This window comes from Polypterus senegalus, chromosome 1 (assembly GCF_016835505.1).
Source record: "Polypterus senegalus isolate Bchr_013 chromosome 1, ASM1683550v1, whole genome shotgun sequence".
NCBI classification, from domain to species: domain Eukaryota; kingdom Metazoa; phylum Chordata; class Cladistia; order Polypteriformes; family Polypteridae; genus Polypterus; species Polypterus senegalus.
The window spans coordinates 83,771,742-83,797,870 of NC_053154.1; the positions used below are offsets into that span (position 1 = coordinate 83,771,742).

The 26,129-nt window shown below is 39.4% G+C and overlaps 1 protein-coding gene across 3 annotated transcripts in view; it reads right to left on the reverse strand.

Moving 5' to 3' along the window:
* Positions 1–26,129, reverse strand: part of LOC120528341 — a 173,048-nt gene that overhangs the window by 38,467 nt on the left and 108,452 nt on the right. For all 3 annotated transcript variants that reach the window (XM_039752487.1, XM_039752496.1, XM_039752479.1), the window contains exons 9-10: positions 15,175–15,237; positions 12,064–12,132 (exon numbers count right to left, since the gene is read on the reverse strand). In XM_039752487.1, the coding sequence (XP_039608421.1) occupies positions 12,064–12,132; positions 15,175–15,237 (132 nt within the window). The remainder of the gene's footprint in view (positions 1–12,063; positions 12,133–15,174; positions 15,238–26,129) is intronic.

Genomic DNA, 26,129 nt, shown 5'->3' on the forward strand with positions numbered 1-26,129 from the left:
AATGATGATGTTGATTATCTACCAATGTTTTTGCCTGTTCTAATCTAGTTGTGCTAAAGATATACATAATAGTGTTATATATGTATGAATAATAGTGTTTAAAAATACAGTGTTACAATTCTTTTTTATACTTACCATTTCTTTATAAGTAAGTGTACATTTTGATATTCTTGACTGTTTAGTCTAAGTAAAAACTCTAACATACCATTGCCACAACTCAGTCATCTCATGTTCAAGAGCAGACTGGAGTTGTATGATCCATTTAAGAAAAACAGAGGAGTGGGATAAAACGCATCGTGTTTGGGTGGGAGCAAGCAACAATGAGGCTGATTCATTGCAGGAACCATTGCAACACAGCTTTCCATTTGGTTTTGAATACACCAATATTACAGTGGCCCTGTTCAAAGCATTTTACATCTCTCTTTTATAAAAACAAATCTTGGAAGGAGATGAGATGTGATTTTTTCGGAGAGGCACTTATACGCACCGCAAGACAAGTCCACGCCCGGGGCTGGAAATAAAGGACAAGGAGTATATGACAAAGTGGAACGTTGTAAGGAATTACAAAATGTTGACACGGTACACATGCAGAGCAAGTTAGAGATAATAGAAGTACGAAAATTCAAAAGACTCAGAAAAAGGATAGGAAGGATGGCATTAGCTGAAACAAACAGAAATTATTACTCGGTGAAATAATGGAATAGCGAAAAGAGATTGAATATATTGTAACTTTAAGTACGAGACTTGTAGATCATTTAATTCGTGTTGCCAGTGAGAATTAAAAGATTCCAAAAACGTTAGCGCGGTATGAAGTCCCAAGAGACATAGACTTTTAACATAAGATTCTTTCAAGTCTACCCCTTACCCTACTTACAACTATTTTCAAACAAGAACATGGTTATCTAACCTCAGTTGTGTGAATGCTGAGCTCTCAACTCATATAAATTTTATCACAACAATAATTTTATACGTTCTAGATGACACGGCAATAACCAAACGAAGAAGAAAGAGCATGGACAAGCATTTTATTTATTAAAGAGAAAGAAACGATATTTACTCACAGGCAGTTATACGTTGCATTGTAACGATGTAAGTCCAAACATGGAATCAAAATTCAATGCAATCTTGAAGAAAAGTTAATTCCAAATATTGTTTTTACTAAAGGTTTAAAGTAAAAGTGAAAATAATGCATATTATTATATTATACTATCTCTTAAAATTGTATATCCGGATAACCAAGCCTGGGTTTATTCCCTGTCTTGCATTTATTTTCTGATTTTTTACTGTTTTTGTCACTTTTGAATCATTTTTCATGTTTCAGTGTTATTTCTCTTGGTTTTGTTTATTATTTATTAACTAGCAAAATACCCACGCTTCGCAGCGGAGAAGTAGTGTGTTAAAGAAGTAATGAAAATGAAAAGGAAAAATCTTAAATAAAGTAACATGATCGTCAATGTAATTGTTTTGTCACTGTTATGAGTGTTGCTGTCATATATATATACTGTATATATATATATATATATATATATATACTAGCAGAATACCAGCCTTGGAGAAGTAGTGTGTTAAAAGAAGGTACGAAAAGAAAAGGAAAAATTTTAAAAATAACGTAACATGATTGTTAATGTAATTGTTTTGTCATTGATATGAGTGTTGTTCTCATATCTATCTATCTATCTATCTATCTATCTATATATATATATATATATATATATATATATATATATATAGCAGCAGCGGAGAAGTAGTGTGTTAAAGAAGTTATGAAAAAGAAAAGGAAACATTTTAAAATAATGTAACATGATTGTCAAAGTAATTGTTTTGTGTATTTGGCGGCAGTGTCACAAAGTTGTTTTCGGCAGCTGCATCAGAAAATGTACCACGACGTCTGACACGCCTCCTTTTGACTGTTTTCTCACAGCTTGGATTGCTGCTGTCATATATATATATACACACACACACACACACACACACACACACATACACATACATACATATATATATATACACATATATATACACATACATATACTTGTGTGTATAGCTTTTATATATGTGTGTGTATAGCTTTGGTCACTAAGTGCAAGTGAGAAATAATAAAATATATTCTATAAGTTATTAAACAGTAAAACATTAACGTTTTAAGAAGTACAGGTACATTGAGCACTACTGGAGTGGTTGCGGGTAAACTACATTTTAAAGACTGTGTAACACAACAGGTAAGTAACTAACAGCAGCTAAAATGTATATGGATCATCTCTCGGTAGTAGATCCCTTTTGAAAGCGCTACACGACGGCTGTGGTATAGAAATTACATTTTCTATGTGAACGTTCAAATTTGTGCCTCTGGTAATGTGCCTTACCGGCATTTAAAGAAAATTAGTTTTGTGTCCTCTGCAGTGTTAAGCGAGAAAGGCTTTGGTTTGGGATCAAAGGAAAAAGGTGTAAAGAAAGGAAAGTTGCCTTTTCTTTTATATAGTATAGAGATGTGTTCGCTGGCGTTATGATCGGCTTTTGGGGACAGTTGCGGTGGGTCTTGTGTAGACTGGTGAGACGTCCCGCCATTAATCGGCTGTGATGGCACTGTCAGTCCTCTACTCGTGTGCGTGTCTTCATAATCCGGGGTGAGGACCTCATAATCGTATACGTGCAAAAGAAAGTGTGAATCGCCTTAATATTATTTTGCGTGGTGTAGAAAAGGGGTCCGTGTTTGCACTTGTCTGGGCTATAGCGCAGGGGGAGGATGAAAAAAATTAAAAGTGCTCACTTTGACTTAAGGCAGAAGCGCAGTCAGCGTCTCAAAGGCGGCACAGCTATGCATGCGCTGGCTGCTCGACTTTTGCTGGGCAGGAGACCACAGTTTTTGCAGACTCGTTCATGATATCAAAAGTCTCAGCGATCTTTGGAGGTCATTCATATATATATATATCAAAATACCCGCGACTCGCAGCGGAGAAGTAGTGTGTTAAAGTAATGAAAAAGAAATGGAAACATTTTAATAATAACGTACCATGATTGACATTGTCATGAGTGTTGCTGTCATATATATGCCTGCCTAAATAAGTCACCCTCGCTTTGGTCTTACTTTTTTACCGTTCATTTAATCATGGCTAGTGGCGGAAAAATTATAAAATGGAAGGAGGATGGCTTTACCAAAACAATTATTGATGGAATCGATTATTTATAAAGCTTGAATTGGTGATCTGTTTTCTGTGTTAACCTCATATTTTTTCATACTTCTTCTCAAACTAAGGTGGTGCGAGGGTAAAATGAATCGGGATGCGCTGATCAATGTAATCTGCTTGTAATGCAAAGTGTGATTAAATGCATTATTTTTTAACGCGTTATGGAGCACATGCATCGAAGCTTCTCAGCTGTGCTTGTGCTAAGAAAAGGAAAGTTTTTAAAAATAACGTAACACGATTTTCAATTTGACCTTTTGTAAGTAGTGCGTGGAGGATTCAGTGTGTAGAAACTCTAGAGACAGCGTGTGTATTAACTTGTGGATTTTTCTGTGAGTATTTGGTGGCAGTCTGGCGAAGTTGCTTGGAAGGCGGCGTTAGCTGAGCTCAGCTCAGAGCGAAATTAGATGAATGGGAGGGATATGATGGCGTGACTCCCCCACCGCCTTAACTGTCAATCCCCCACAAACACAGTCTCTTGGAATTTGCATAAGCACACCCCTTCACCTACAATTTTAACTTAGTTACAAAGTGATCAAAACTCTTGTTTATATCCTGTGTCCTCTCATTAAACTTGTATCCCGCATTACCTGTGGGCATGTGAAACGCCAGCGGTAGCCTGTGAACTTAATTTAAAGTTTAGGTTTACACCTTGCTTTCTTTCCGAGGTAGCATCACTCATGAATATGGTAGTATATGTCACTTTCGCTCGCTTCTTATTGTTTAGCTGCCTTCTCAATTATATAATGCATGTTTTCTTAAGCGCTTTTTGGAGGTCTTCCTGGTTTTCACGCACTGCGTTGACAGTCAGTTCACGTGATTATGTGGGAGGCGTGATGATGTCACACGAAACTCCGCCCCGTCATTCCAGCTCAACTCCATTACAGTTAATGGAGAAAAATACCTTCCAGTTATGACCATTAGGCGTAGAATTTCGAAATGAAACCTGCCCAACTTTTGTAAGTAAGCTGTAAGGAATGAGCCTGCCAAATTTCAGCCTTCTACCTACACGGGAAGTTGGAGAATTAGTGATGAGTGAGTGAGTGAGTGAGTGAGGGCTTTGCCTTTTATTAGTATAGATATATATCTATACTAATAAAAGGCAAACCCCTTACTGACTGACTGACTGACTCACTGACTGACTGACTGACTCACTGACTCATCACTAATTCTCCAACTTGCCGTGTAGGTAGAAGGCTGAAATTTGGCAGGCTCATTCATTACAGCTTCCTTACAGGTTTCATTTCGAAATTCTACGCATAATGGTCATAACTAGAAGCTATTTTTCTCCATTTACATTAATGGAGTTGAGCTCGAAAGCCGTGGGGGACGGAGTTTCGTGTGACATCATCACGCCTCCCACGTAATTATGCAGTACGTAGAAAACCAGGAAGAGCTCCAAAACGCGCTGAAGAAAACATGCATTATATAATTGAGAAGGCAGCGAAACAATAAGAAGCGAGCGAGTGACATATACTACCATATTAATGAGTGCTGCTACTCCGGAAAGAAAGGTGTAAAACTAAACTTTAAATTAAGTTAATAGACAGGGTACCGCTGGTGTTTCTCATGCCCACGGGTAATGCGGGATACAAGTTTAATGAGAGGACGCAGGATATAAACGAGAGTTTTGATCACTTTGTAGCTAAGTTAAAATTGCAGGTGAAGGGGTGTGCTTATGCAAATTCCGAGAGACTGTGTTTGTGGGGGATTGACAGTTAACACGGTTGGGGGAGTCACGTCATCATATCCCCTCCAATTTACCTCATTTCGCTCTGAGCTGAGCTCCGCGGCTAACGGCGTCTTCTGAAGCAACTTCATCACACTCCCACCAAATACTCACAGAAAAATCCACAAGTTAATACACACGCTGTCTCTAGAGTTTCTCCACACTCAATGTATTCCTTGTGTCCCCTTTATACCCTCTGATCTCCCATTTCAATTCAGATGCCTCCAATTTCCAGTAAGGCTCTGCTGCGCGATGACAAGTAATAAGTCTCAAGGACAGACCCTACAAAACGATGCCATTGATTTCAGGCAAGATTGCTTTTCTCCTGGACAACTATACTTGCATTCTCAAAAGTGAGCTCGCGTAGCTTCGTCATATTACAACCGGAGTGCAGCCAGAAACTTTTAAGTACCGGGTCTTAGATAACATTAAATTAAGCCGTAGACATCGCAACATCACACAAGATTGCAGCTCACGAGAACTTACTGAACGCAGTACGAGTGATCACTTCCATGCATCAAACCTGTTCAAAAAACGCATTACACAATTTACAAGGTGATGACTTTCTATGGCGTTCGTTTATAAAGCAGCGGAGAAGCTGTGTGAAGGCAGCTACACAGAAAAAGCAGAGCGCCACACTCTGAATGTATTGCTGGCATCACCGTTATACCCTCTGATCTACCATTTGAATTGAAATGCCTCAAATTTCCAGTAAGGCTCTGCTTCGCGATGACAATTAATAAGTCTCAGGGACACATCCTACAAAAGGTTGCCATTGATTTGAGGCTTCACCTTTAGCGCTGACGTCTTAGGTTCGATTCGCGAGAGTGGGTGCAGTGCGTGTGTACTGCCTGATGAGCCCAGAATTAGGGCGAAGCACGTGCCGCGTACTGTTTACTTTATTTGATAGTAAAACTATTTCAATATATTCAATATATATATATCAGCGCTTAATGATTCATTTTACTCTCGCAACCCCTGTTTGGGAAGAAGTATGAAAAATATGAGGTTAAGCAGAAAACCAGATCACCAATTTAAGCTTTAGGAATCATAGATACTTTATTCGACATCAATGATTGTTTTGGTAAAGCCATACTCGGTGTAATCCTCCTTCCATGTTATAATATTTCCGCGACTAGCCAAGATTAAATGAACGGAAAAAAAGTAAGAGCGAAGCGAGGGTGACGCAGGCAGGCAGGCGACAGCTCAATAGCTCGAATTTGGATATACTACAGTAGGTTCTATTTAGTGCCAGAAATATCTTTGGTAGGAATGGAAGTTGGATTTAGTCTTTAAATTTCTATGGTGAAGAAAAATGTATGCAATGATGATTAAATTTAACTTTCATTCCTACTAAACATATTTCTGTCGACCAAATAAAAAATACTTATATTTAAAATTTAAATAGAACTTGAACAAATTCAATAGTTCATAATACCCACGCAGCACTAAGTGCATGTAAGATTACGAGTCATCCGTTTTAACAAGCAGCATATTGCACTGATACGAAATAGCCTGCCCATTTAATTATTTAGGAATGGATAGATAAATTAAGATTTTGTACAAATAATGTTTGAAATTTTTCTTCCTCAATGGATTCTGGCACCCCCAGCAACAGCTCCTCGCACCCCAAAGGAGATATATATATATATATATATATATACATATATATACATACATATATATACATATATACATACATATACATATATACATACATATATATATATATATATATATATATATATACTGCTCAAAAGAATTAAAGGAACACTTTTAATCAGAGTATAGCATAAAGTCAATGAAACTTATGGGATATTAATCTGGTCAGTTAAGTAGCAGAGGGTTTGTTAATCAGTTTCAGCTGCTGTGGTGTTAATGAAATTAACAACAGATGCACTAGAGGGGCAACAATGAGATGACCACCAAAACAGGAATGGTTTAACAGGTGGAGGCCACTGACATTTTTCCCTCCTCATCTTTTCTGACTGTTTCTTCACTAGTTTTGCATTTGGCTACAGTCAGTGTCACTACTGGTAGCATGAGGCGATACCTGGACCCTACAGAGGTTGCACAGGTAGTCCAACTTCTTCAGGATGGCACATCAATACGTGTCATTGCCAGAAGGTTTGCTGTGTCTCCTGCACAGTCTCAAGGGCATGGAGGAGATTCTAGGAGACAAGCAGTTACTCTAGGAGAGCTGGAGAGGGCCATAGAAGGTCCATAACCCATCAGCAGGACCAGTATCTGCTCCTTTGGGCAAGGAGGAACAGGATGAGCACTGCCAGAGCCCTACAAAATGACCTCCAGCAGGCCACTGGTGTGAATGCCTCTGACCAAACAACCAGAAAGACTTCATGAGGGTGAACCAAGGGCCCCATGTCCTCTAAAGGGCCCTGAACTCACTGCCCAGCAGCATGCAGCTCGATTGGAATTCGCCATAGAATACCAGAATTGGCAGATGCACCACTGGTGCCCTGTGCTTTTTACAGATGAGAGCAGGTTCACCCTGAGCACGTGACAGAAGTGAAAGGGTCTGGAGAAGCCATGGAGAACATTATGCTGCCTGTAACATCATTCAGCATGAGCAGTTTGGTGGTGGGTTAATGATTGTCTGGGGAGGCATATCCATGGAGGGTCACACAGACCGCTACAGACTTGACAAAGGCACCTTGGCTGCCATTAGGTATCAGGATGAAATCCTATTGTGGTACAGTGGCTCCTGGTGCACGACAATTCCTGGCCTCATGTGGTGAGAGTATGCAGGCAGTTCCTGGAGGATGAAGGAATTGATACCATTGACTGGCCACCACACTTTCCTGACCTAAATCCAATAGAACACCTCTGGGACATTATGTTTTGGTCCATCCAATGCCACCAGGTTGCACCTCAGACTGTCCAGGAGCTCAGTGATGCCCTGGTCCAGATCTGGGAGGAGATCCCCCACAACACCACCTGTCATCTCATTAGAAGCATGCACCGATGTTGTCAGGCATGTATACAAGAACATAGGGGCCATACAAAGTGTTGCGTACAATTTTGAGTTGCTGCAATTAAATTTTGGCAAAATGGACTAGCCTGCCACATAATCTTTTCACTCTGATTTTTGGGGCGTCTTTGAATTCAGGGCTCTGTAGGTTGATCATTTTCATTTCCATCAAATGATGTGGCATCCTTTCGTTCCTAACACATTACCCAGTCTATATCAGTATAGATATCCAGTAGGATTTCTTTTTCCCATTGAGATCTGATGTGTTTTCAAAGTGTTCCTTTAATTATTTTGAGCAGTTTATATATATATATATATAGATATATAAATAGATATATAGATAGATAGATACAGATATATAGATTATATAGATAGATGGATATATACATATAGATAGATATATAAGATAGATATACTGTACATATATAGATAGATAGATATAGGTGTATGTAAATGTGTGTCTGTATATATGTAGATATGTGTATATATATATATATATATATATATATATATATATGCCAGCAACACTCATGACAATGACAAAACAATTACATTGTCAATCATGTTACATTATTATTAAAATGTTTCCTTTTCTTTTTCATTACTTCTTTAACACACTACTTCTCTGCTGCAAAGCGCGGGTATTTTGTTATATATGCATATGTGTATATGTGTATATGTATATATATATGTATATGTATATATATGCATATATATGTATATATACTGTATATATGTATGTGTGTGTGTCTGTGTATGTGTGTGTGTCTGTGTCTATATATATGACAGCAACACTCATATCAGTGACAAAACAATTACATTAACAATCATCTTACGTTATTTTTAAAATGTTTCCCTTTCTTTTTTCATAACTTCTTTAACACACTACTTCTCCGCTGCGAAGCGCGGGTATTCTGCTAGTATCAATTATTTATTTTTGGTTTTCCTAATGTTAATGCCGCTTGTTGTGCTCAGTTATATCCTGACATTCTTTTACTCTCACCATTTGATGGAGAATTGGACAAGGAATTTTATGATTGTGAGCAAGTGCTTTCTGACATATCTACTCATTGTACAAATCTGTAGGACACACCACTGGAAAATTATATTTTGATTTTTCTTACATTTGGGCTTCTTCAGTGCTTAACTACTCCTGCTGGGTCTGTACTTGCTTTCCATATTTAATTAGAAGACGTATTCAGTTTTTTCCAGTATCTTTAATATGATTGGGCTTCCAAGACAGGAGTTATGGCATGAAATTTTGTATATAAGTTGATAAATATTTTGTATGTCTTTATTTGTAAATCAGACAAAGCAAATGTAATATTAGTGTTTTCTTTTTTTGATGAGAGCAGCAATACTTTCATGTCTAATCAAACCCAACAAAACCATGAAGGACTAACTTAGGGTGAGAAATTTTATGGCAGGGTTGGGGGACGTTCCATAAACCAGTTTGGCAAGTGATTTTCCACAGTACATAATACTCTCTCAACCAACCCCCTGCATGGAGGCCAAAGTACCTAGCTGGCAAGCTTCACTCAACAAATGGTTTTAGGGGCAGATGTGAAAATAAGTCAGTAAATGGGGGATGTGTTGCACCAGAATTCCATTGGTCTAAAGTAAGGCTGTTTGGGAATTGCTTTGAATCAGAAGCCTTTTTGTACCACAACGCCCTATTGGCTTTAGGATTTGGACAAACAATATATAAATTCGGTCACTTCACCCTTCACTCTCTCTCTCTCTCATTACCATGAAAAGGACAACACACTGAAGAGCACAGCTTAGCAGCCATATTGAGACAGGCATGTGGCCTGTCCTGAAGAAAACTAGAAATGATGACTTAACTAAAGACATTTAAGTAACTACAAGGATGTGTGCCACCTAAAACTACACATCAACATTTATCAGGTTGTATGGTTGCCAATATTCACTTGTACTTTGCTTATTGTTTTATTATTTAATGAATAATATCAATAATACATTATTTAAAGTTGTAACTTAACTCCTGCATGGCTTTTACTCTATGCAATTACCTGAGGTTATAGATGTAGCAGGGAAGATAGGGAGAATTTATAAAGTACAGTACCTTATAAACTGTGGTAAATCTAAGGGATTTAAGGCATTCTGACAAAGGCTACACAATAAAGAATACAAAAGGGGAAAATAGAGTAATATAGAACTCTACCAAGACAAAAAAGTGCATTATCATATTATTCCTCTCTGATTACTTTCCATTTTCTAGGGATATGTGATCGTACCAGGTTCGTTACCAGGTTGGTTTACTGTCAGATCCTTAAGATTAACACACACATAGACATACATACACATACACACAGACCCTAACCACAAAAGAACAGTATGAATGATGTATATGTTACTGGCAATGTATGAAATGCTGGCATTGTATAGAATGCCTAGGCAATATATAGAATGCCTGGTGTTTTTGGGCAAAGTATGAAATATTCGAATTATTTTAATATTATATATACTTTCCCTAGGCATTGTATGTAATACCTAGGCATTATACAGAATGACGAATGCTATTTAGGCAAAGTATTCAAAGAGAGTCATGAAAAGGCTTTTATTGAAAAGACGTATATGAAAAAAAAGAGATACAAAATAAAGTATAGGACTTTCTTATTGAAGAGAACAAGAGAAAATAAAATGTAAAATGTGTTGCAATCAGGAAGGAAAAAAATTATTTTAAATTGCACTGAAATGCAAATGGGGAATTTTCCGTCATTAGCAGGAGTATTTTATACTTTGCCGGTTTGTCTTTTGGCATTGCACAGAATGCCTAGGAAATGTGTGAAATGTTAATTATTTCATACTTTGATGACCAATTTTCAGCATTCTATATATTGCCTAGGCATTCTATACAATGCCTGCATTTCATACATTGCCGGTATTATTCTCTAGTGCTTTAAGTGCCGTATGAATAACAAATGTCCATCATTCCCTAATACTCCAAGATACTTACTTATCATAGGCACAAACAACGTGCAATATATCTCAGACCTAAATATTATCTTTGGTCTCCAAAAATATATTCAAACATACAAAGGCTCAACATCCTTGGATATAGGTTAGTTATCAACCATTAAATGTCTTACTTTAATGCACTGTTCATTATTGGACAGAAGTCTTTATCGTCAGCCAGTAAAACCTTGCAGTTCGGATCATATGGCAATTTTTATTATAAGGCATATCTATCATAAGATTCCACATGGCATGTCTTTTTTTCCCTGGCTGCACATCAATTTGGCAATTTTTTGTTCAAGGTGCCCATCCATTCGCAGTTTGTAACGTAATCCATACAGCCTGAGGAATCAGCATGTCTTCTTTTTCTACGCTGTAAACCAATTTAGTAATTCATAGTTTTAAGAATTTTTTTCTGTTTCAAGGTTGTAAAGTAATCGGACAGTGTTTTGAAGCATTGGAATGTCTTCCTTTCCCAAGCTGTAAGCCAATTTAGGCCTAGCTGCCCATCTCTTCACAGGTGAAAAAATTATCAAAACAGCTTGAGGCATCTCCTGGATTTCTGCTCCATTTAAACAGATGCTACTGTGATTGATACTGGAACAATTCAGGAAAACAGAATGCTTTGGTATCCCACCTCCTTAAGTGTTAAGTTTATCCTGTCCATTTCAGCAAAATATTTTGTTTTAATATAATACAATTCCTCATAAAATTAAATTCATTTTTGTTGAGCAAAAAGAAAATAAAATACAATATAAAATCCAAAATTTTAAATCCATGACATTACACTGGGTCAACTGTAACAGATTACTTGGCATTGCTTTGTTAGTTATGATGCTTTATCACCTCAAGAACAATGATATTTAATCCCATTTTCTTACTTTTCTGTCTCAATGTCCAGTCTTTTCCCTCCTGAACATGTTCCATTTGATGCAACCTCACATAATACAAAAAAGGCAACACTTGTGTTATTCTCAAAACGTTTGGCCACAACTGTAGGCCAGATAAGTAAAAAATGGACAATGCCAACTGACTTGGTACCATTCTTATAGCTTTTCAAAATATTTTTCTTTTTGGTCATATAACCACTTGATTTATGGTCAAAAGCATTCCCATCACTATTTTTACTTTAGAATTGTTTTTAACAGTAAAAAAACAGACTAAAACAACATCAAAAAACTCACCAATGAAAAAGTCGCTGCGATTTGATATAAAATTTGCATACATTGCAAGAAATACATAATGAAGAAGCACTGAAAGAAACAAAAACAATTTAAATAAGTAGGGCTTGCCAATAGAGACATTTTAAAAAATAAATACATTTTTAAAAATCTTTTTTAAACTTCTTTACTTGTCTTTAAAAATGCCATTAAAAATAAAATTAATTTATTTTAATATTTCTTTGAAAGGTATTAGATATTTGGTTCCTTTATGTTAATTAATTTAAAACAATTATTGAACATTTCAAAGTTTATGATGGTGCTTATACAAATACTAGCAAAATACCCGCGCTGTGTTAAAGAAGTTATGAAAAAGAAAAGGAAACATTTTAAAAATAACATAACCTGATTGTCAATTTAATTGTTTTGTCACTGTTATGAGTGTTGCTGTCATCAAGGATTTGATTATCATTATTTCTTTCAATCAGGTTTGTATTTGGAGGACGTGTTGTTATGAAGTTACATTATGTGTTTGTCAACCGTTGTTAAGATAACAGGTTTCATTCATCGAAGTGTTCACTACGCAAATCGCTACTCGTGAATGTAAGATGTTTAACAGGCATTCCCGGTATTAACTTGTGCTAAACATACCATGGTGTGACGTAAGGGGAGCTGACAGTAAAAAGGCAAGGAGGCGCGTATTTTGAACAAAAAGGGAGAAGACATCGAAGGAGCTGAAGAGTGAGAAGGAAAAGTGTTTAAATAAAGAGCTAGGAAGGTGAATGGAAAGAAGCAGCCAGCGGTAAAGCAAGGAAGACTTCGTAAAAAGGATGGTTCGGTACACGTAGAAGGTGTAACAATAAGATTGTTAAGCCTTATGATAATGTTTACGCACGGAGGATTTAGAGAGACGCACTGGGAGTAGTATAATCTGAACCTCTCTATAGCTTTGTTTATTTTCGTGTTGTAATGTTCATCAAATTTATGTATCATCTGGTCCAGTGGCAGACTGTGCATCTCACACCGAGGCCTTCAGTTGTGCTCTGTCTGAATCAACCTGCCCCTCAAAAACTAATTTATGGTTATAAAAACCATCTTAATATGCAGAAATACAGTATAAAGAGACGCTGCGTCGCTGATAGATTTTTCTTGTATTCCCAAAACTTCTGGGGGTCGAGGAGCATGACAAACATCAGTTTTTCCTGGTCTTGAAATCTGGTCTGTGTCTGGCAAATAATATTGTCCAGAATCCTGCCATGGATTTGGCGGTAGTGTACGCGAGGATCTTGCGCTCGGAGTGCCTGCGGTGCATTCAGTGGCCTCATAGAGTTCCTCATATCGGCTTCTATCCAATCAACGGGTCTGAATACGGTGACGTTGCCGTACGCCTGTTAGAGGGCCCTACTGACACCAACTCAAAATCTGATTGTTTGAAGCAATAGTTTAATCAACATTTATTCTGTGTTAGAGGGCCTGCACAGCTGATTGTGAAGGCCTCTCTGCCTGGGAACAAATGATGGCTGAAATGTGATTGGTTAAATGCTTCAATACGAAAATACATGTCTGGAAGCAGCACAACCATCGGAAAAGATATGAAAGGAAGCGGACAAACTATTTGGAATTATTTAATAAGTATTCATGGACAAAATATAATTAACATTAGTTTATGATTTAGATATTTTTTTAGGCCAGCAGAGAAGGCATGACTTTGCCAGGTCTTTAGCACTGAGGCATTATACCCTGCGTCTTCTCATTAAACTTGTGCGATCTTGCGATGTCCACAGCTTTATTTAATTTTAGCTCAGACCCGGCACTTAAAAGTTTCTCTCGCACTTTCGCTGAGGGAGGGCTTCCGCAGTAGCTGCACTTATGAATATGCTAAGCACAGTCCTTCACCTGCGAATATTTACCTTATATGGGCAGGCACTCAATTACACGGCGACTGAGCTGCAGGCTATTACAGTATATGGACGAAAGTAGGTTCCAGTTATGACCGTTACGCGTAGAATTTCGAAATGAAACCTGCCTATCTTTTGTAAGTAAGCTGTAAGGAATGAGCCTGCCAAATTTCAGCCTTCCACCTACACGGGAAGTTGGAGAATTAGTGATGAGTGAGTCAGTGAGTGAATGAGTGAGTGAGTGAGTGAGTGAGTGAGTGAGTGAGTGAGTGAGTGAGTGAGTGAGTGACTGAGTGAGTCAGTCACTCAGTGAGTGAGTCAATCAGTGAGGGCTTTGCCTTTTATTAGTATAGATTTATAGGTTTTAATATAATAATATTTAGTTTTCCAATTCTATTTCAATTCTTTAATTAGTATGACTTGGTTATGCTACAGAAGAAATTTATGTTGGAACTCGGGGAACAAAACATTGAAATTTTGGGCCAGGAAACTTCCCAGAGCTTAATCCCAATGAAAACTTGTGATTAATCATCCAGAGTCGGGTGAAAAAACAGAAAAACCACAAATTCTGACAAACTCCAATCATTGATTATGCAAGAATGGGCTGCCATCAGTCAGGATTGGCCCAGAAGTTGATTGACAGAATGCCAGAGTGAATTGCAGTTGTCTTGAAAAAGAAGGGTGAACAAATATTGACTCTTTGCATAAGCATAATGTAATTGTCAATAAAACCCTTTGAAACATGTGAAATGCTTGTAATAATACTTTAGTATACTAAAGAAACATCTGACAAAATGATCTAAAAACAATGAAGTAGCAAATTTTGTGAAAAACAACACTTGTGTCATTCTCAAAACTTTTGGACATGATTGTAGGCCAGATAAGTAAACAATAAGATCAATTAAAATCTGAAATCTGTAGCCACTGGAAGGCCAATTGACTGAACTTGAATACCAATGTTTTACATTATTGAGTCACTCAAGTTAAAGTTGCATCCAGACTTCAGTATCAGGTAACAAATGGGTGCAGTCTTTTCCAGAATTAAGACCGCTTAAAGGTTTGGCAGTCATGGACAATTGCCAACTGACTTGGTACCATTCTAATAGCTTTTCAAAATATTTTTCTTTTTTGTTAAATAACTGCTTGCTTTATGGTCATAAGCATCCCCTTCACTACTTTTACTTTAGAATTGTTTTAACAGTAATAAAACAGATCAAAACAACATCAAAAAACTCACCAATGTTCTTAAAACTGAATTGTTCCACACAACGCATAAAATGAAATGAACGATGAAAGGACACTGAAAGAAACAAAAACAATTTAAATAAGTAAGGTTTGCCAATATATACTTTCATAAATAAATAAACACATTTTTTAAAATCTTTTTTTATACTTCTTAAATTGTCTTTAAAAATACGATTAAAATAAAATGTATTTATTTAAATATTTCTTTGAAAGTTATTGGATATTTTGTTCTTTTATGTTAATTAATTTAATATAATTATTGACAATTTCAAAGTTTAAGATAGTGCTTATATAAATATTTACAAGGTTTAATATAATAATTAATATAATATCAGTTATGCTACAGAAAAAAATTAAATTGTAACTCTCTATTTTCCCCACTTGGTACGAACCAGGGGCCTCATGCACAAACGGTGCATACACATAAAAATGTTGCATGCGCCCATTTTCATGCAAACTTTGAGATGTATGAAAACTCAACTTTGCGTAAAGTCACAAATATTTTCACAGCAGCTTCCCACCATGCATATGCACTTTTCTGCTTGGTTTTGCACACTGGTAGCACCCAGCATCAAAGCAGTGTTAATGTTTCTGTGTTGTTTCCCTACTTTTTCAAATTCGCACAAATTTGCATTCATGAAGCAGGATTTATGAAATACACCAAAATCAAATGCATATCATTTACAAATTGAATTCACTTGACTGTAATCATTATGTAACAATATAATGGTGCATGGAATAACTAAACTATTCCAAATACTATAGCTGCTTTAGTGTTGTCAGAAGACATTGTAAATGGAAGAATTAGAAGAGAATGCATATTTATAGATGATGATGACTGGCTTCTAAGTCGATTTTGATTTCTAAGAAGTATTCTCTTGGAGCTGTGTGCTGAACTGATGCCAGCTTTACAAAGGCAGAATTTTGCTCTACCTGCTCCTTTTCAAGTTCTGTATACTCTCAGGAGCTTTTTAATGTAAACTTGCTGACCAATCGGGTGTTTCACAATCATCACTGAGTTGCATCATGCCAGCTGTATAGGATGGTATTCTCTGCTTGTCATCCAGATAGATAAGATTTCCTTACACTCTGGTTGAACTTGGAAACATCAAAGCACAATTTGCAGCAATATCTGGTTTTCCAAATGTAATGCAATTGCGCTGGACAAGATACATCAGCCAGGAAAAAAAGTTACATCACCAAAAGAATGAGCTGGCATTAAATCATCTATATCAGGAGCACCTATAAAAACAGCAATTCAGCAAAACAGTCTCGGGTGCTTTTTTCCAACTAGTGCAGCAAAAGGCAAGCAGTCCTTTTAAAGATTGCGAGTCACTTCAAAGAACCATGTAAAAAGCAGAGAATCTATCCGTTGTGGCAATTGGCTCAGAAGCTACACTATAAAGGTGCCTTCAGAAAATGAATTTGCTTATGTAAATAGAAAGCATTTCCATTCTATTAATGTGCTGCTCTATCATCCACAGAAAGTATGTAGCATGCTGCATAAATGCACCAAATGAATGGCAAAATCCAACAGCACTACAACTTTGTTTGAATGTAATTAGCAGAGTAGAAAAACAGGTAATCAGATGCAACATTTATTTTTTTAACCAGTTCATTTAATTTGTGGTCAAAACCACATAGTACAGCCCTTATATTCTTTAATTCATTGGCCACATCTATTACAGCATCCACTAGTTTATTTTGTGACTCCAGAACAGCATTCGTCAGCAGACAGCCAGATGGTCGCCCAGCGGTTTCTGAGGCAGAGGTGTGTGTGCAGCCAGCAGCACCATCACCACGTGGATTTGTGTCCTTGGTGCGGAGTCATTGTTTGTAATATTATCCAAAATAGAATAAACAGACAGTGGACTGCAACTCACCTTTTCATATCGGCTTTGATATCTGACCATATTTTTATTTCGGGCATTGTGCCACTTTCTGAACTTGAACTGTCTTGAAAGAAAGGATGAAGGTTGGATATGGAGCAAATCAGTCTGATATGGAAGATGCGTAGTCTGGTCATCATCATTACTGTTTTAACATTATTTTGTTTTGTTAATCAGTTTCAAGTTAAAACACATTGCTTTCATTTCATTGTACTCAGATTGTTCTGTATATATTTGAGATATACATTTTAAAATACATAATAGAAATTATTACTTATCATCATTTAAATTAAACATATGCACAAACTATTAACAAATAGCCTCTGGGCTCTCTGGTTGGTGTCTGCGTGTCTGAAAACCCACAAAAAAGTAACATGTACATCTTTGAACATTTTCAGAACACTCAAGCCCAGTTCTGTTAAGTAATGATTATTCACACTTACTTTGAAACCAATTTTTAATAGTATATATAAAAAAATAAATTAAATACAATAGCTCCATATAACAATTCACATTACATCAACTTTGAACACTTTGTGGCATACTCAAAACAAAAAAAAAACAGTGGCCATAATAGTTTTTCTTATTAATGTAATAAATCGCCAAAAGTAAATACTATTTGGTAAACAAAGGGTCCCTGTTGTCGAATGGACCATGAAAACGAACTGTGGCATGAGCAGTAATTGGTAGGAGCGTGTTTCACACTGAAGTGGTTCCGTCAGGGTTGCAGTAAAGGGACTAATTTCTGCCCGCCCCTTCAGATGCAAATTGGTCAACAAACTGAAAGCGGTGTGCTCTCATTGCTGCTCCACTTTACCTATTCCACAAGGCCAAAGCCATGGATTACATCACCACTGAGGACCAGTGGAGTTTAGTTCCAGACCCGATTGATGTAGCTCATCTTCTGGTGGAGGTGAAGTTTGCAAACACTTCAGGATTTTCTACTTTCATCATTTCTGTTGCTGTGGCCCACTAGTGGGGCCCGTAACACTTTGTCTGTTGAAGTTTACTGAAATAATATTATTGGTATCTAAACAGGTCACCATCCAACAACATGAAATGTTTATCTATATAGTTTAACTACCCCTTGCAGACCTATTCTTTTATACAACTAAGAAACTATTCTTCACTTAAAATTCACTTTGTCATTGACATCAAAATTTAAAAAACAAACAACTGAATTGGTAACCACCACTGATGTAAAATAAAATATCAAAAGACTATTATAACTAATATAAAACATGCAATATTTTTGAAAACCATTATATTCCACCAAAAAAACAACATAGACATGACTCATGAGCACATAAAGAAATAAGCATTATATTTTATTAAGCACAAGCACTGTAAGGGTTAAACTGGAAAGGCTTAGTGTTTATTTTTATGTATCTGGATAAGCTAGAAACCACCAATATACAGTACTATAAACTAAAGGTCAGGTGTGACCTGAACGATGGGGAGAGTAAATTTCTCTCTTCCAGACAAGGAATGTGAAGTTAAGGTTGTAAATATTGGTGGCAACCACTGGACCAGGACAAGCGGATTAGGTCCTGTCAAACATATGTGATGTAGGGAAAGATGCCTCACCCAGTGAACTGGGAAATGTTAGTGATACCAGTTGGAGGCAGGATAGCAGGGTATGGAATATTGGGAGTCAGGTGACAGGGACAAATGTGTTAGGAGATAAGAATTGCAATAAAAATATGGTTTGCCCATCATTGGGTGCTCATTTCATTTGATTTGAGTCTGTGTATGCATCACACAATATAGGCTGATTCTGCTGCCTTTCTGGTACTCCATGTGCCTTCTTTTGAAGACTGGGTGTCATGCTGCGCCACAACACCAGCTCACCATATGATTTGCCCCCTCTAAGAAGGGAATGGCCACCACATTTAGAAACTTCTTCACCAGTTACTTCTACTTATTGTCAATATCTCCCTGTAGCAATTACTACATCAGTATAGTTTTGGACGATGTTTTCCCCTTTCCGGACGCAGGTCACTGGGGCCCCCCTCTGGAGCCAGGCCTGGAGGTGGGGCTCAATGGCGTGCGCCTAGTGGCCGGGCCTGCACCCATGGGGCTCGGCCGGGCACAGCCCGAAGAGGTAACGTTGGTCCTCCTCCCCATGGGCTCACCACCTATGGGAGGGGCCAAGGAGGTTGGGTGCAGTGTGAGTTGGCTGGTGGCCGAAGGTGGGGACCTTGGCGGTCTGATCCTCGGCTACAGAAACTGGCTCTTGGGACGTGGAATGTCACCTCTCTGAAGGGGAAGGAGCCTGAGCTAGTGCGCGAGATCGAGAGGTTCCAGCTAGATATAGTCGGACTCACCTCGATGCACAGCTTGGACTCTGGAACCAATCTCCTTGAGAGGGGCTGGACTCTCTACCACTCTGGAGTTGCCCCCGGTGAGAGGTGCCAAGCAGGTGTGGGCATACTTATTGCCCCCCGACTTGGAGCCTGTGCATTGGGGTTTACCCCGTTGGACGAGAGGGTGGCCTCCCTCTGCCTTCGGGTAGGGGGAAGGGTCCTGACTGTTGTTTGTGCGTATGCACCGAACAGCAGTTTGGAGTATCCACCCTTTTTGGAGTCCCTGGAGGGGGTGCTAGAGGGCATACCTTCTGGGGACTCCCTCGTTCTGCTGGGAGACTTCAGTGCTCACGTGGGCAATGACAGTGAGACCTGGAAGGGCGTGATTGGGAGGAGTGGCCTCCCCGAACTGAACCAGAGCTGTGTTTTGTTATTGGACTTCTGTGCTCGTCATAACGAACACCATGTTCAAGCATAGGGGTGTTCATATGTGCACTTGGCATCAGGACACCCTAGGCCTCAGTTCGATGATCGACTTTGTGGTCGTGTCATCGGACTTGCGGCCACATGTCTTGGACACTCGAGTGAAGAGAGGGGTAGAGCTGTCAACTGATCACCACCTGGTGGTGAGTTGGCTTCGATGGTGGGGGAAGATGCCGGTCAGGCCTGGTAGGCCCTAACGTGTTGTGAGGGTCTGCTGGGAACGGCTGGCAGAGTCCCTGTCAGAAGTAGCTTCAACTCCCACCTTCAGCAGAACTTTGACCACATCCTGAAGGAGGTGGGGGACATTGAGTCCGAATGGGCCTTGTTCCGTGCCTCTATTGTTGAGGTGGCTGACCAGAGCTGTGGCCGCAAGGTGGTCGGTGCCTGTTGTGGCGGCAATCCCCGAACCCATTGGTAGACACCGGTGGTGAGGGATGCCGTCAAGCTGAAGAAGGAGTCCTATAGGACCTTTTTGTCCAGTAGGTCTCTGGAGGCTGCTGATAGGTACCGGCAGGCAAAAACTCGGGCATGGGAAGAGTTTGGGGAGGCCATGGAGAACGACTTTTGGACGGCTTCGAGGAGATTCTGGTCCACCATCTGGCGTCTCAGGAGGGGGAAGCAGTGCAGTGTCAACACCGTATATGGTGGGGATGGTGCGCTGCTGACCTCGACTCGGAACGTTGTGGGTCGGTGGGGGGAGTACTTCAAAGACCTCCTCAATCCCACTAACATGCCTTCCAATGAGGGAGCAGAGCCTGGGGACTCTGAGATGGGCTCTCCCATCTCTGGGACTGAGTTCACCGAGGTGGTCAAAAAACTCCTTGGTGGCAAGGCCCCAGGGGTGGATGCGATACGCCCGGAGTTCCTCAAGGCTCTGGATGTTGTAGGACTGTCTTGGTTGACATGTCTCTGCAACATCACATGGACATCGGGGACAGTGTCTATGGATTGGCAGACCGGGGTGGTGGTCCCCCTCTTTAAAAAGGGGAACCGGAGGGTGGGTTCCAACTACAGAGGGATCACACTCCTCAGCCTCCCTGGAAAAGTCTATTCGGGGGTTCTGGAGAGGTGGGTCCGTCAGACAGTTGAACCTCGGATTCAGAAGGAACAGTGTGGTTTTCGTCCTGGTTGCGGAACAGTGGACCAGCTCTACACCCTTAGCAGAATCCTAGAGGGTGCATGGGAGTTTGCCCAACCAAGTCTACATGTGTTTTGTGGACTTGGAAAAGGCGTTCGACCGTGTCCCTCGGGAAACCCTGTGGGGGTGCTCCGGGAGTATGGGGTACCGGACCCTCTGATAAGAGCTGTTCGGTCCCTGTACAACCGGTGTCAGAGCTTGGTCCGCATTGCCGGCAGTAAGTCGAGCCCATTTCCAGTGAGAGTTGGACTCCGCCAGGGCTGCCTTTTGTCACCGCTTCTGTTCATAACTTTTATGGACAGAATTTCTAGGCGCAACCAGGGTGTTGAAGGGGTCCGGTTTGGTGGACTCAGCTCTCTCTGGATCGGTTAGTAGCTGAGTGTGAAGCGGCTGGGATGAGAATCATTACCTCCAAATCCGAGACCATGGTCCTCAGCCGGAAAAGGGGGGAGTTCCCTCTCAGGGTTGGGGGAGAGATCCTGCCCCAAGTGGAGGAGTTCAAGTATCTCGGGGTCTTGTTCACGAGTGAGAGAAGAATGGACCATGAGATCGACAGGTGGATTGGTGCGGCATCCACAGTGATGCGGGCTCTGCATTGGTCTGTCATGGTGAAAAAGGAGCTGAGCCATAAGCTCTCAATTTACCAGTTGATCTACGTTCCTACCCTCACCTATGGTCATGAGCTATGGGTAGTGACCGAAAGAAGGATTTCTTTAAAAGTCTATATTTTCACTTGTTGAAGCAGTTGATGTAAGCAGAGAACAGGACTAAAGCACGCTGAAGAAAAAGCAAAGCAAAACATATTTCCAATTGTGAAATGGTCATCTTATTTTATTGTAAGGGGGCAGAGTTTTCCTTTACATGTTGGCATGCCTCTTTGTTTCTCAAAAGTACACTTCATTTTTATAATGTTTTTACTGTCCATCAATATAAATGTAAACAATCAGGCAAAGTATATTATTTTTTCAGAACAGTTTTTTAAAGCAGCAACAATATATTGAAACTTTAACCATCAGACAATATAAAGTTATCTTCACCACAGTAACCCATCAAACATTGAACTACTATAGTACACATACAATGATCAGCCACAACATTAAGACCACCTGCGTAATATTGTATAGGGTCCCCTCGTACTGCCAAAACAGCTCTGACCCATTGAGACATTGACTCCACAAGACCTCTGAAGTTGTACTGTGGTATGTGGCACCAAGATACTAGCAGTAGATCTTGGAGTAGACTTGTTTTTCCAGGATTTATCCCACAGATGCTCAATCAGATTGAGATCTGGGGAATTTGGAGGCCAATTCAACACCTTGAATTTTTTTGTCATGTCCCTCAAACATTCCAGAATTTTTTTTGCAATGTGGCAGGCTGCATTATCCTGCAGAAAAAGGCTACTGCTATCAGGAAATACCTTTACTATGAAGGGGTGTATGTGGTCTACAATAATCTTTAGGTAGGTGGTACTGTATGTGTCAAAGTAACATTCACATTAATGCCAGGACACCAGGTTTCCCAGCAGAACATTGACATTGTGTGCTCTCTGACCGGTCTGCAACTATACAGCTCCTTACAAGGCAAGCTGTGATGTACTGTGTATTCACACACCTTTGTTTCATGGCCAGCATTACGTTTTTCAGCAATTTATGCTACAGGAGCTTTTCTGTGGGAGTGGACCAGATGGGCAACCTTCAGTCCCCATGCATATTTATGATCCTTAAATGCTCATGGCCTAGGCACTGGTTCGACAGTGCAGTGGTCCTTCCTTGGACCAGTTTTGGTAGGTACTAACCACTGCATACATGCCATTTTGGAGACAGCCCTTGTTAAAGTCACTCATAGTTGCCCAATGATCTCACTCCCCCTCTGAGAAAACAAATCTTTCCAGGAGTCTCTTTTCAGCTGCTACTGATTCAACTGCAGATTGTGTCCAGAGCACCTGATCATGCCATCACCTATAGCTTTTAGGCAGAAGCTGAGAATGTGCTCTTGCATTCTCTTCATTGGGTAGAGAGAGCAATTTGCTTTCTCTACCAGGCCCCTGCAGTGCAGAATGGGTGGGTTCAGGAGAAAATTGTAAACTGTCTGGATCAGGAATTAAACACGTGGTGGATCTGCCCACCACAAATTGTTTGACATGATCTTTCTCTCCATCTTATGCTCCCATTTTGTCCAGACCCTCTGCTGTTTTAACGTGACTGTTCTGCAGGTTCTTTGCTTCTTGATAGTTGTTCCAACCGCCCTCTGGATCAGATCACTTTGCTCCTTCCCTATTGCTTTCTCAAAGCTACACAGGCCAGCTCTTCTTCTGGTCACAGCTACAACCAGCATTCCATGGAGAAGTTCTGGCTCTGCATACTTCACTGCAGCCACTGTCCTCCACTTTCTATCTGTCATGATCACCACCTTTGCCCCTGAGAGCTTTGGGTCACTGGATGTTCGGTACTGCAGCGCCACCTGACTATATGCAACTTTAAACTCCTCCTCAATGGACTTAAAGAGGAGTCTTAACTTGTAGCTGTTCCTATAAAGTGTTATGGTGATTAGAAATTTATACTGAATCAAAGTACTCTTGGTAGGATCCCATGCTAGTAAACCTATGCCTTGAATTTCCATGTATGCCAGTCTTGTCTGTATCCAGTAGCCATGCATTGAAGCTGTCACAGTTGTTGCTGTTTGGAACCCTGTCTGTACTGTCAAACCATTTTTCCAAGTTTTTAATTGGCATCTTGGAAATGGTAGGTGTTGATGCGTTTGCAATGTGAAACTGGAACTAGTATGTCATCTTGCCTTTATTGAGTACTAGCAAAATACCCGCGCTTTGCAGTGGAGAAGCAGTGTGTTAAAGAAGTTATGAAAAAGAAAAGGAAACATTTTAAAAATAACATAACCTGATTGTCAATTTAATTGTTTTGTGACTGTTATGAGTGTTGCTGTCATCAAGGATTTGATTATCATTATTTCTTTCAATCAGGTTTGTATTTGGAGGACGTGTTGTTATGAAGTTACATTCCGTGTTTGTCAACCGTTGTAAAGATAAAAGGTTTCATTCATCGAAGTGTTCACTACGCAAATCGCTGCTCGTGAATGTAAGATGTTTAACAGGCATTCCCGGTATTAACTTGTGCTAAACATACCATGGTGTGACGTAAGGGGAGCTGACAGTAAAAAGGCAAGGAGGCGCGTATTTTGAACAAAAAGGGAGAAGACATCGAAGGAGCTGAAGAGTGAGAAGGAAAAGTGTTTAAATAAAGAGCTAGGAAGGTGAATGGAAAGAAGTAGCCAGCGGTAAAGCAAGGAAGACTTCGTAATAAAGACAGTTCGGTGCATGTAGAAGGTGTAAAAATAAGATTGTTAAGCCTTATGATAATGTTCTCGCACGGAGGATTTAGAGAGACGCACTGGAAGAAGTATAATGTGAACCTCTCTTGGTTTTGTTTATTTTCGGGTTGTAATGTTCATCAAATTTATGTATCATCTGGTCCATTGGCGGACCATGCATTTCACACCTAGGCCTTCAGTAGTGCTCCGTCTGAATCAAGTCCTGCCACAGCACCACAAGGTCTTCCATTTTCTCTCTGGCCTCCTAATGCAACTGAATAACCAGGTCTATATGTTCAAGGCAGCCTGGCATTTTTGGGATGTTTGCATTCTCAATAGAATCTAGTGTTAACATAGTTGTTATTCAGGAAGAACTCAGACAGCTGCTTGGTCATAATGCTGAAAAAGAACTTTCCTTCAAAATAGAACAAAGACATTAATCTGAATTGACTTATGTTTGAGAAATTCTCTTATTTTTGGATCCAATTGCCATTTGCAAACTTACATTGATTGACAACTTTTCCTTTCCTCCAGATGACTCTGTAAATCTTTCAAAGCCAACGCAGCAGCCAATGGAAATGCTCGTATTTATAATAGATAGCTGCCCTTGGGTCCGAGGCAGACTTGGCTCTCGCTTTTTTAATAACTGGCAGAGTCACTGAATATCTTTTGGAGGTTCTGGTTTCTTTCCTCTTTTGAGCAAGACAGTTTTCCACTGCTCTTGTGTCTTAGTAAAACCACATGGGTTGTTAATGAAGGCTGACCTTTTCCGGGCTCTTTAATCCTGATTCTCTCAGTCCTGTGTTGAATGTTCAGATTCACTGCTTACACCAATTGAAGGCTCTGGGTAATGTCAAGTAAGACTGGACTCTTCTCCTCCTCTGTTTCACCAGATCTTAGATCTGTGCATTGTATTGTTTGCAGTTGCTCCTTATACTTCATCCTAGATGGATGAATCTTCAAGCCCCTCTCATTCTTGAAGATATTTTTGGCAAATATGCTGGGTTCTCATTGTTGTTTGTTAGTTGTCATGGGTCCTTAATATTGTCTGTTTGGCTGGGCTACCTTAGGGGTATATTTCAAGAACTTGATCTGTAGCTTTCTTACAGTACCGTAGGTTAGGGCTGCCGACTTGTCCTGCCTCAGGATGCTGGCTTTCTGAGAACTAGTAAGATGCAAGGAAGTTCAGAACTTGACAGAATAAGAGAATTGAAGTTCTTTTTAAGTCTGAGGCATTCAGGTCTTGGTTTTAGAGGATTATATTTATTTTACAAAACACCCCACACAATAATTATTCACTTGGCAACAATCAGGAAAGAAGTTTGTTTACTTGGTCTGAAAGAGAGAAACCTTCTTGCCAAAACAAAGTTGAAGCATGACAAGTTTCATTAATAGGACTGTGTCCCACATTTGAAGAGCGCATTTTTTTCACTCAAATGGATGGAAGTATATAAAAATAATCTCAACCCACTAAGATCATTCTATTCTTGTTCTGAAGGATGCTATTTTACAATAATTAACTTTGCTGCTGGATGCCATTTATTCATGACTGTCTATCATTTTATTATTATGTTTTGTGTCTGTTTATATAGTATATAGTGTTTACCTTTATTAGTTTATTTTAACTTCTTTTGTATGGAAAGTTGATTAGTCCAAAAAGAATGCAGGAGAAAAGGAAGGTAAAAAAGAATGCAAAAATAAGAGAATAATTTATTCCTGTTTTAATTGCTTTTGGGTTTCTGACATTTGGATTGGGGCTCTTTGGTTATCCAAAATGTAGCCAAAATCCTTAAAACAATATTCAAAA